General features: G+C 41.0%; 1 protein-coding gene across 1 annotated transcript in view; it reads left to right on the forward strand.

Moving 5' to 3' along the window:
* MYO10 (myosin X) overlaps positions 1-12608 on the forward strand; it is a 132780-nt gene that overhangs the window by 102252 nt on the left and 17920 nt on the right. The window contains exons 21-27 of the mRNA XM_010005084.1: positions 958-1064; positions 2073-2282; positions 2573-2612; positions 3039-3941; positions 5200-5323; positions 6617-6860; positions 9148-9243. Of these exons, the coding sequence (XP_010003386.1) occupies positions 958-1064; positions 2073-2282; positions 2573-2612; positions 3039-3941; positions 5200-5323; positions 6617-6860; positions 9148-9243 (1724 nt within the window). The remainder of the gene's footprint in view (positions 1-957; positions 1065-2072; positions 2283-2572; positions 2613-3038; positions 3942-5199; positions 5324-6616; positions 6861-9147; positions 9244-12608) is intronic.

Genomic DNA, 12608 nt, shown 5'->3' on the forward strand with positions numbered 1-12608 from the left:
ATTCCTGCTTTCAGATGCCTTTGCAGCCCTCCTCCCTTAGAGCCTACACTATCCATGCCCTTTTCTCCTCACCACATTGTGGTGTGCAGGCTGGCTCTCACCGCAGATGCCCAGAGAGTCATGGAATTGGCTATTTTCAGCTGCCCATGTCTTTACCAGCAGCATACCAGGCTGTTGGCACCTATAACTGATCCCAGCAGAATTAGCCTTCAAAAGTAGAAGCTGAGAAGACCTGGAAAAAGCGCTGGTAGAGCAGGATAGCTCATGGCTTTGTGAGTGTGCAATGAAGAGAAGACATCAAGGCAGGTAGAAGAGGGAAGCTGCATCCCCTATGCCACTGCTTGGCTGGAGAAGCAGTTTGATTCATTTAAGGCAAAATAAGCTGGGCTAGCTCCATATGTATCAGTGCTGTCTGCTAAAGCTGCTTCTAAGAGGCACTAGGCAGTCCTGACAACTGATCCAGGCTGTTGGTGGGACATGAGCCTGGGGAACAGGCTGTCTGCAGGAGGGAGATAGAACCACTCTCATTTCTCCTGATTTCTGCAGGCTTACAGCAATGCCATTTGAAGCAATGAGGCTTTTAGGTGGTGGTGAAGCTTGATGTTTCAGTGAAATAGCTAAATTATCAGGGTGGTATCTCCTACAACTCTTTGGTGGGAAGGGCTGTTTAATGAATCCAGTAATTATGTTGCTTTGGAAAAACCCTGTTCCTAATAAAAGTTTCCATTAGTGTAATCAGGCTCTTCCCATTGAAATTCAAAGTTAGAGAATCATCTGCAGGTATTTTCTTTAAAGAGATATAAGTTTTACTTTTCTCTTTTCTGTTGAGGAAATGCTATGTTGGTCTCCAAATTCAAAGCTAAGGCTTGATGCTGGGACTGACTTCAGCAGCACCCTGGCTCTCCTTTTTATCTGATGCTCTCTGCAAGTTGTTAAGCCGGAAGTTTTCTTGTTTAGGTATTTCTCCGGGAATCCTTGGAACACAAGTTGGAGAAGCAGCGAGAGGTAGAAGTCACCAAGGCAGCGATGATTATCCGAGCGCACATCTTAGGTTATGCAGCCCGGTAAGTGACTAGATGAGAATATTAATAATCAAGCTTTGGAATGAATGGATGGGGTGTCAGGTAGTTAAATCCTTACCCTTCTGGCACAATTCTTAACTGTTTCTAGGGTCCAGGCAGCCAAATCCTGTAAGAGGCTTTTGAAAATACCAGACCCATGAATTAAACAAGATGGAGTTTGAATTGTTTTAATATAGTAAATAGGGGACAGCATGGAAGTTTGGAGGTCAGCCAGAATCCATATAATTGTATCATGGGATTAGATCCATGATAGGAACTCTAGCTGGATGGCACCTCGTGGGACTGCCCCAAGTTGGCAGCTGAGATTCAGCTTTATCTTCGCTTTGTCATGGTATGAAAAGAGAAAGCAAAACTAATCCGTTTGGTTCTTAAAGAACCATGACATTAGGTAACTGATTAATGTTTCACTTGTTTACCTGGCTTTGGGCATTATATATTAGGTGGAGTTACTCTACCCCATCTGTTAATTTCTCTGCTTTTTCTTCAGATCAGTTGAGGACAGTTTAAGGACACTTGTTTGCATAATGGTGATTTCTCTGATGTGTATATTAGTCCTGTCCTTATAGTCCAACCAGTATGTTACTTAAAAAACATATTCCTTTTTTAATGGCATAGCTATCCTGCTGTTCATGATCTTTCTTTTCAGAGATGTGGGATGTCTATCTGTATATGTTCTTTCTCTCCATGCGTGCACACACAGAGCTGTCCTTTTAGCATTTCCTTGTTGGGGCATTAAGAACATGTAAGCAAAATAATGTGCATTTCCTTAATGAAGACACAGGCAGTGCTGTCATAGAAATGAGAGTATCTCTTTCCTCTCCTAGGAGGGAGAACAAGAATGGGGAAACCATCACAGAGCTAGAAATAATAAATTATTTTACTATCATGGGCTCATTGTGTTGGAGGCCCCCACGGTAAGATCTCTCGCAGCTGCTGCTTAGTTCCTTGTTTCCTTAGAAATGTGCTTCTTTTCTTTTTTTCTTTTCCCAGAAAATGGTATAGAAAAGTTCTCTACTATGTGGTTGTGATACAGAAGAACTACAGAGCATTCATTGGAAGGAAAAAGTTCCTGTGCCTGAAGAAAGCAGCCATAATCCTTCAGAAGCAGCGGCGAGGCCAGCTTGCTCGACGTATTTACAGGGAGCGACTAGAGGAGAAGCAGAGACAAGAGGAGGAGAGAAGAAGAGAAGAGGAGGAAAGGTGCAGTGTGCTGTCTTAAATCACTCTTCTGTCTCCATATTAGGTTTTTGTCTGAATAGCCTGTATTTCAGGCTGTTCTTGAACAAGTGATTTTGGAAACCTTTGCTTCTTTTGCTGAAAGATGCAGGTAGCTATCACCATTTTCACCAACATCCTTGGTGACTTTATTTTTGGCTGTCTTTTCCGTGTAGCAGATGATCTCTGTAAGTTGAGATATTACCCTAGCAAAGCTATGTGATGAGCTTATGTTCAGCTTGATTTATTAACTTCTTTTCTTCCCTTATTTTTAGAGAAAGACAAAGGCAAGAAGCAGAGCGTCTTGCCCAGCAGGTAAATTATATTCTTAATGCTCCTAGCTGTCCTGTTGGTTTGAGTATCTCAAGCCAGCCATTAAAAATACACAAAGCATCTGTGGCATTTAAACTAAACTTACTGCAGGAGTTGGCAGATCAAGCCAAAGGAAACTTGATACAGTTGTTTGCAGGGAAATTTCTTTCATCTCATGCTTCATTTAATTTCTGGCAAAGATTGACCTTTCAGCATATACTTGAGCTATCCAGTATCTGTGAGCAAATGCGATCAAGCCTTTGTTTTTCTTTTTCTTTCCTTTTCTTTCTGATCTAGACATAAGGGTCCCTTTAAATGAGCAGCATAGTGGCTGCACAGTAGTTTAGAAAGAAATACATTTTTAGAAGGAAACTCGCATTGGGGAGCTTTATTTTATTTCAATTTTTCTCTATTTTATTTTGAATGGAGGCTGAAGAAGAGAGAAAGAAGCAGGAACTGGCCGCCTTTCAGAAAGCCCAGAAGGAGGCAGAGCTGAAGCAAGAGGTGGAGAAGCAGAAGGAAAGCAGACAGGTGGAAGAAATCCTGCGTCTGGAAAAAGAAATTGAAGACCTGCAGCGTGTGAAGAAGCAGCAGGAACTGTCTTTGACAGAGGCTTCATTACAGAGGCTGCAGCAGCTTCGAGACGAGGAGCTCCGGCGTCTCGAGGATGAAGCATGTCGGGCAGCCCAGGAGTTCCTGGAATCTCTGAACTTTGATGAGATTGATGAATGTGTCCGAAACATTGAGAAGTCTCTCTCTGTGGGCAATGGGTACCCTGCTGAGCTGACTGAACAGACTGGAAATGCCTGCAGTGAAAAGCCCAATTTTAACTTCAGCCAGCCATATCCTGAGGAGGAAGTAGATGAGGGCTTTGAAGCTGATGATGACGCATTTAAGGATTCACCCAACCCAAGTGAGCATGGCCATTCTGATCAAAGGACCAGTGGCATCAGAACAAGCGATGATTCCTCAGAAGAGGATCCCTACATGAATGACACCGTGGTGCCAACAGTTCCTGGTGCTAGCAACACCATGCTTATACCTCCTACCCATGATACAGTCAGTCTCCACAACTCTTCCAGTGGTGAATCCACGTACTGCATGCCGGAGAATGTATCGTGTAGACCCCCAAATTCTATGGAACTTATTTCTCCCGATGGAGACTATGATTATGACCAAGATGACTATGAAGATGGTGCTATTACTTCTGGTAGCAGTGTGACCTTCTCTAATTCGCACAGCAGCCAGTGGTCACCGGACTACAGGTGCTCAGTGGGGACATACAATAGCTCTGGCGCGTACCGATTTAGCTCTGAAGGAGCTCAGTCGTCTGTAAGTATCATTGGTTTTATTGTCTAATAACTGACCTGTGCTTTCTGACGATTTTTTCTTTTCACTCTGCAGCTGCAGAATCGCGGGAGCTGCTGTTAGAGTTGTCTGTGTTGTGTAGTTTGATTGCTTAGATTGCGGATGGTCATAGTTGTCTGTTGCCGTCTGGGTGCCGCTGGGATGAGTGCATTTGAGCCAGAGAGGCAGCTCAGATGCTGCTTGCAGTCCTAGGCTTGTATAAGGGTGTGGTTCTGTCTGGTTTCAGGCAGGACTGTACATTATTTGGTGAGGTTCTCAGTGCATCATGGCCTCGGTTGCAATTCCTCAGCAAAATTCTTGCGTGTGTATGTATTATTTGGAAGGGGGCACCAGGTACCACGGTGGGGAACTGATATCAGAAGAATGAGATTCAGTTATGCATGCAAGTTGCAACAGTGTGGAATAAGCTGCTTGTAGAAGTTCCTGAAATGCCTATTTTGAGATGGCCTGGGGACAAATTTCACATTATGGAGGCAGATACTCATAATGGGGAGCTATTTTTCAGGCTTTCTACTAAGTATACTGTGGTCTTTACTCCTACAAATATTTTTGGAAGAACATGGTTCCCCCTACCACACACAGAATACTTATTTGAGTCTCAGTGGCTGGGAAGGTGAAAATGTATTTCAGCAACACTGGCTTATTTAGAAGGAAAATATTAACACTAAAATATCTATTACTGTTAAGTTTACGGAAGCTGGTCATAGAGCCATCGTGGTCATTGGGATAAGCTGACAGTTCTTGCCTTAGAGGAGGACACTTTTAGCTGTCTCTGTTGTGGAGAGACACGTCTCCAAGCGTGTGTCAGATACAGAACATAAATTCTGATTATTTGGGGTGCGGGTGCAGGAAGGCCATTACCATAGCTTGTGGAATATGTTTCTTTTTCCAGACTTCTCTAAACTGTTACCCACAGCATGTGGGTGACTGAAGGAGGTAGCACAAGATAGCATTACCTGGCCATGCTCTTGCAAAGGGATAACTTCCCTGAGCAGCTAGAAAACTGTTTCATAGATCTGTTACGTGACATCAGGGCATAATCAAATACTGAAGCTTCAACGTCCTACAGAGGACTCTTTCCTTTGTTAGCTGGACAAATAGCAGCGAGGAATCATGTTATTCCAATACATCATAACATTTTTTAGCTGAAGACTTCTAAACCAGTTTTATTTTAACTGTTTCCTGAGAGATTCATTTCAACTTCATTTGCTTTCCTCTGTAGTTTGAAGACAGTGAAGAAGATTTTGACTCCAGGTTTGATACAGATGATGAACTTTCCTACCGGAGGGATTCAGTCTACAGCTGTGTCAGCCTGCCCTACTTCCACAGCTTTCTATACATGAAAGGTACTGGCTAAATCAGAATTCTCTAAAGATACAAAATAAACAAAAAGTGTTTATTATGCCTTGCACTCCGGTTCCTGTAGAGTTAAGCTATTTTCTAATTCTTCAAAGAGTAAGAGAAAAGTCTGGAGAGAGCTGCTCTTAGATTACCTGCAGTGGCTTACATCTAGCAGCATTTTTCCCACCTGCAAAGGAACATCAGCATTTTGGGCTGCCTGTGTTTCATGTAACATCTTTGCTGGCTTATAAACAGTGGAATATCCAGTATAAATATAACTCACAAAGTTAGATCTTGCCAGATTTGGAGGGGAGCTGATTCCTGCTCCCAAAACCTCTTAACACAGACGACATGCTACACTGCAGATCAGTTTACTGACCTCAGTCAACTTTCACTTTGGATCTGAAAGAAGACAGAAAGGATATGTGTAGTAAGGGGGCATGGGAGACTCTGAAAGAATAATATACACGGGAGTTCTCTGCTTAAGATTCTGTATCTTCTGATGATAGGTAGTAAATAAAAAACTCAAAAAAAACTTGTCTGATACCCATCACTGTAGCGTAACTTACTTTCCTGGCATAGGAACAGTGATGAACGTGTGCACAGCTACGTTTGTGTGAAAAATAATGTAGGCAGTCATCACGAGCCTGGCTGTTACTTTCTGACATAGTTAGCAGTAAGTTTTTGTGGAATGACACCTACTGGCTTGGCTAAGGCTTTTATGACTGTGATGTTACTACAGTGGAAGGTGTCTTGCCTACCTTAACAGAACTTACAGGAAGTTTAGACAGTGTAGCCACACTTTGGTTTGACTAAGGTCACACTTGTGTATTTCATAATCTAAGTATAGCTCTTCAGATTTTGTGGGTTGGAGGTGAACATTGTTGCTTCCTAGTAACCTGGAAAGAGTAAAGAGTTTAACTCTAAATTTTCTTAGAGTATTTCTGAGATACTTTGAAAACAGTGTTAAAGCTCTGATTCTCATACACAGTAAGACTTTTAATTTATTATTTATTTTGTAGGTGCAATGTCTAAATTATTATATATGTTACATATATGGGGGGGTTTTAGATTTATTTTTTATAATTTGTCATTTAAGGGTCTTTAGATCGCCAACAACATTGGTGGCCTTAAGGATATGCAAAAATTAGTTATTTTTTGGTGTGGCTTACAGCAGAGACTCAGTTTAAGTGCAGCATTGTTGGTCCGCACCTTGCAGTGTGGGGTTGGTCACAGCTTCTGTTTTATAATAGAACTGTCTTAACTACACAGAAACCCACATCTGTCTTTCTTGCCAGGTGGCTTAATAAACACATGGAAGCGACGCTGGTGTGTCCTGAAAGATGAGACCTTCCTGTGGTTTCGTTCCAAGCAGGAAGCACTTAAGCAGGGTTGGCTTCACAAAAAGGGGGGTGGATCATCTACGCTTTCCAGAAGAAACTGGAAGAAACGATGGTTTGTTCTCAGGCAGTCCAGGTTGATGTACTTCGAAAATGACAGTGAAGAAAAGCTAAAAGGTGCCATTGATGTCCGAACAGCCAAGTAGGTTTTTATGCATTTATGTCTTAGCCATAGTTCCTTCTAAATACTTCTTGGGGCTTAATCTGGAAAGAAGTTGAGTGCTCTGCCTACAAATTGTGTGAATGCAAGCGTGAGAGTGTGCGTGATGAAGTTATTAAAAGCAAGTGTTGTCCTTACTTGACTCTCTTAAGCCTAGATGGTGCTCCAGAGCTCAGCCAGTGTCAAATACTTCAGAAAACTGCTGCTGTAATGAATCTGTGCTTTCTCCCAGACTAGAGGCCCTACTTAGTCTGTAATGATTCCCAAGGCAGTTTGAGGCACGTTGCCAAGTCCGTAGCTGCAGGCAAACCTAGATGGAGAGGGTGGAGTTAATAGGCCCTCGATATTTTTGTTACCATGGGTCAAAGCATTATCTTCTGTATGCATTTATGATTCTTTTCATGTTTGAAATAATTGTGGTAGTGATAGAAGAGTCTTTAAAATGTGTATATTCATTAAAAAACTTTTAAAATTACTAAACCTAACTTAATTATGTCTTCCTAAGTAGGGCCTCTTAGGCCTTAAAATTCTTTGCTTCCTGAAGTATGCATCAAAAAAAAATTCTAAGGGATGGCATTTTTCCTTTTAAACAGTCACTATGCTTTATGAACTTATGGATTATATAAAAAATGTTAAAGTTAATGTGCTAACATTGGTTGTCTCATTTTTTGATATAAGTGTACCTAAGCTTTCTTCCCGTGTAGAGAAAACCAGAAATGGCTGTAACACTTGATTTTATTCTGCTCCTTGTAATCTGCAATGATCCATTTTATTTTGTTAATTATATTTTGTTAACAGAGCAATTAAAATAAATTGAAAATGTAGATTCATCTTTTTTATGGAAGTCTCAGCTTGAACCTGATTTCAAGCAGGACAAAGTAAATAATTTCAGTCAGCTTCCCGACTTGCTTTTGTAAAACCAAAGGGCTGCTGGCTGTCAGGTGAATCTCTGAATAGAGACTGGCATTTTCACCACCACTTTTTGTTTGGTTGAAACTGAATTTGACTGTGTCTCATGTACTAGAGCATTTATTTAGCGTATTTTTCTAATGTTTAAACCTTCTTTTTTTGTTGTCACCACAATGTTTCACTGACTGTGCCCTGTATGGGTTTTTTGCTGAACGTACCTTTAAAATTGTCAGGTGAAGGTTGTTGAACCTAACTTGAACTGTAGGTTCAGTCAGTTACTATTTGTGTCTAAAATAGCTAAAATAAAGGGTCCTTGTGTGTAAAGAGCTGTATGTCATGAGAATAAGCATTAGCTTTTCTAGGTAACTTTAATATTCGCTGAATGCATTCCTAACAGATCATGTAACTTACATATTTCACTGCTGCATATTAGAGCTGCCTTTCAAATTAAATAAATCTTAGGCTGATTCACTTAAAGTATAGAACAAGGAGGTGTTTTGTTGAACACTACTATTGGGAGAGAAAGAAGGAAAATTAAAGAGTACAGAATTGCAGCTTTTCATTGTAATAGCAGATAAATTTTCCTCATAGATCTGATAAGCAGAGCTTGCATATATTGTTTCTAGGATAGAAAATTATGAGAATAGTGTAGCTGATAAGGAAGTATAAGTAGTTAAGGAAATAATAAGCTTCAGACAAATATAGTAAAACAGCAAAAAGGAACTCGGTTTCTTAAACTTCAGGAAAACTTGATGCAATACTTAAATTTTCCTTAAAAATCTTGTGCCTTCTGGTTCATGATTGTATAATATATTGATACTTAGATGTCCTAACTACAATTAGAAAGATGTAGTTTTTCAGCAGATAAGTGCTCAGCTTTTTTTGGAAGTCATGTTAGGAATTGTCTTTATGCTGACTCACAGCCACACAGAATCACTAATCCAGATTTTGTTTGCTTTTTGTTTTCAATCCTCAAGAGCTTTCTTTTTACCACTCCAAATTTACTTGAGCATGCAGTCAGTTCAGAAATGTATCCGTTTCTCAAGTCAGTTATCATTACTTCTCTTGTGATTTGATGATTTTTCTTTAGTTCTTGTTTATTTTAAATTACAGAATAGTCGAATTGGAGTAGTAACATAATAATACAAGTATTTGTACTGTACAGACAGCAAACACAACAGCCATAGTTTGGCGAATTCATACTGTCTGATAAATCACATTGAGAGTCTTGCAAATGAACCTGATTAAGGCTGACTGCTGTTATTTTAAGTATCAGTAGTTTGTGAGCCTCTCAGAAGAGCAGAAGCTTTAAAATGTTGACAATCTCTAATCCTCAGTCTTGCTATTTTCTTCTTTTCAGAGAGATTGTTGATAATACTGGCAAAGAAAACGGTATTGATCTAATAATGGGTGATAGGACCTACCACTTAATTGCTGAGTCTCCTGAGGATGCAAGGTATGGAAATCATCAGGCCCTTTCTTTTTTTTTGGTCTTTTTTTAGCCTCTATGCCATTCTGACTGTGCTCATCATTAATTCGGTTGCCCACTGGCACAAAATATTCAGGCTGTGTTTACATGTTGCATTTAACATATTTTCAAAAGGCCTGCTGAGAAGAAAATCTTGTGGCAGAAAATTAGTGGGAAGAGTCAGACTGCCAGTGAAAATTTGCCTAGAACTTGGCTGTTACCCATTTATTACTAGCAACTTTCTGAAACACAACATGACTGTAGAGATGCTGTCATCAGCCATTGATGCTTGTCTTGTGCATTACCCTGCTGAGTTTAGCTGCATAGATTAAATCAATATTCAAGACCCTGGAGTCTGGCTGAAACAAAGTACTGTTCTTTAGGGTTGGGATCTGTTTGCCTAAGCAGAGCCTAAAATTTTTCAAGATAAATGTTGTAATTGGATTTTAGAGTGAAAGCATGTTCATGAATAAGAATCGTGTGCAACAGTGTGTTTTCCTTTCTGCTGATTTAAAAGGGGTCTTGCTTTTGTTGCTAAAGGATCCATATCAAACTAGGGAGAGGCTGGTAGGTGAGAAGCAAGCTTGACTTGCCAGATCAGTTGTAGTGCATCTTTTTTAAAAAAAATCCCCCACACTGCAGTTCATGCGAGATAATAATATGCTTGTCCATAAAAATCAAGCATTTAAATAAAGTGAACTTAGTAATGAAAGCTTATTACCCACTGTCATGCTGCCCCAAGGCCAGAATACAGGATGCCTGTGTCAACATCACTTGAGCTACTTTTGCTCTGAAGCTTTGGAAGTTGCTTTGTATTCTATTCTTTTTAAAGGTGTAATACCTTCCTGTATCACAGGACCCTGAATATAAATCTAGCAATGCTTACAGTGCAAAATCATCATTCATTTTTAGGCAACCTTAAAATTACTCTTGAAATAATTGTGAGCTTTCCAGTACTCATTGTTAAGATTCTTGCGTGATGTGAGCGTATTTTAAAATGAAGGCTTAGCTAAAGTTTCTTCTGTTAGGCTTGTGCACATGCCCTAGGGATCAGTAAGAAATTATCAACAAAAAGACTTGTCAGTTCTCATGCATCTCTTCCATTTTTTTCTTAAACATAGAGGAGTAGACATGATACACTATTGTTGTGTATAGTGCACATAAAACACCATCCAGATTAAATACTTTTTCCAAAAAGATGAATGACTATTTTGAACATGGAAGTCTATTTGAGGAAAGAAGTAATGCTTCAGTGGGCAGCTGTTGCTGAGGGTTTATTATTTTCAAACCCTTAGTCTGTCTTTTTCCCTATTCCTGGACTCTAGGATTCAACTGAAAACCAAAGGAGGCCCTGAGGGGAACGAAAGCAAAGAAGAGTAAAACCTGCCTTTGTGTTTTACAAAGTGCCATGATTAATTTCTTTGTTTACACAAAGATTACATTAAGTTCTGAAAACTCCAAATATTTTACAGAATCATTAAGGTAGGAAGGGACCTTAAAGATCATCAAGTTCCACCCCCCCTGCCATGAGCAGGGAACCCCACCACTAGACCAGGTTGCACAAAACCTCGTCCAACCTGGCCTTAAAAACCTCCAGGGATGGGGCATCAACAACCTCCTTGGGCAACCCATTCCAGTTCCTCACCACCCTTACAGTGAAAAATTCCTTCCTAATATCTAACCTAAATCTCTCCTCTCTCAATTTAAAACCATTACCCCTTGTCCTATCACTATCTTCTCTGGTGAAAAGCCCCTCCACAGCTTTCCTGTAGGCCCCTTCAAGTACTGGAAGGCTGCTTTAAGGTCTCCCTGGAGCCTTCTCTTCTCTAGGCTGAACAGCCCCAACTCTCTCAGTCTGTCTTCATAGGAGAGGTGTCCAGGCCTTTGATCATCTTGGTGGCCCTTCTCTGGGCCCTCTCCAACCGGTCTATGTCCTTCTTGTGCTGAGGGCTCCAGAACTGAACACAATATTCCAGGGGAGTCTCACCAGAGCAGAGCAGAGGGGCAGAATCGCCTCCCTGGCTCTGCTGGCCACACTTCTTTTGATGCAGCCCAGGATGCAGTTGCTCTCTGGGCTCCAGCACACACTGGTGGCTCATGTTGAGCTTCTCATCCACTACCACCCCCAAGTTCTTCTGCTCAGGACTGCTCTCCAGCCATTCTTCCCCCAGCCTGTATTTGTGCCTGGGGTTGTGCCAACCCAGGTGCAGGACCCTGCACTTTGCCTTGTTGAACTTCATGAGGTTGGCACTGGCCCACCTCTCCAGCCTGTCAGGGTCCCTCTGGATGGCATCCCTTCCCTTTAGGGTGTCAACCACACCACACAGCTTGGAATCATCAGCAAACTTGCTGAGGATACACTCAATCCCACTGTCCATGTCTCCAACAAAGATGTCAAACAGCACTGATCCCAATACTGACCCCTGAGGGACACCACTCGTCACCTGCCTCCACTTGGACATTGAGCCATTGACCACAACTCTCTGGGTGGGGCCATCCAGCCAATCTCTTATCCACCAAGTGGTCCATCTGTCAAATCCATGCCTTGTCAGTTTGGAAACCAGGATGTCTTGTGGGACAGTGTCCCACAGTTCTTTAAAATCCAATAATAAATTCTAACTGAGTTTGCATATAGTGCTATGAAGTCTTTTTTTGTTGGGTTGTCTTTTATATAAAGGGAAGATTGTGATTTAAATACATCTGCAATTCCTGAGATCAAAAAGCGATGCTAAATTTAATTTTTGGGCATCTTTTGATAGATGAAGTTTTGTTTTCTTCAGCTGGTGGTTCCTTCCTTTTAGATAACCCTTCTCTCATTTTGGAGTGTCTTCAATGACCTTGTCCAGCAAAGGAAGTGTTAAGCACAACCTCTCTGTGGTATCCCTGTGTTCTAACAGAAGAATCGGAACTAAGTGTGTTTTCATCTTCTTTATTGTCAGAAGCTCTAAATCTTCTAATCAATGCATAAGCTGTTAGAAATAATTTAGGACAGGGCAGCAATTGGACTATTTGTCAGACTACACAGGTTTTCTCAAGCTATTTTGGCAGTTCAGTCTCCAGCTACCTGTATTATGAAGAACAGCTGGCTTCTTAATGCTGGAGCTAAGGAGGCAGCACTTCAGTGGGATAGGCATAAAGTCTGTGACTATGAGCAACTGCAGAAAAGGGAGCTTTATGTTTAAGGCAAGTAGTTTTACATTTGTTTCTTCAACTTGGTGGTGCTGGACAAGCCTCTGCAAAAAAAAGTGAGGAGTCTGTTTTAAAGGCTGGGCTTTTGAGCCCTTTGAAAACTTGGCCCCAGGTGGTTTTCATTAGAATAGCAAATTCATATCTCAAAGAATGGCATTCAGGAA

This window comes from Chaetura pelagica, unplaced genomic scaffold (genome assembly GCF_000747805.2).
Source record: "Chaetura pelagica isolate M959 unplaced genomic scaffold, ChaPel_1.0 scaffold219, whole genome shotgun sequence".
NCBI lineage: Eukaryota > Metazoa > Chordata > Aves > Apodiformes > Apodidae > Chaetura > Chaetura pelagica.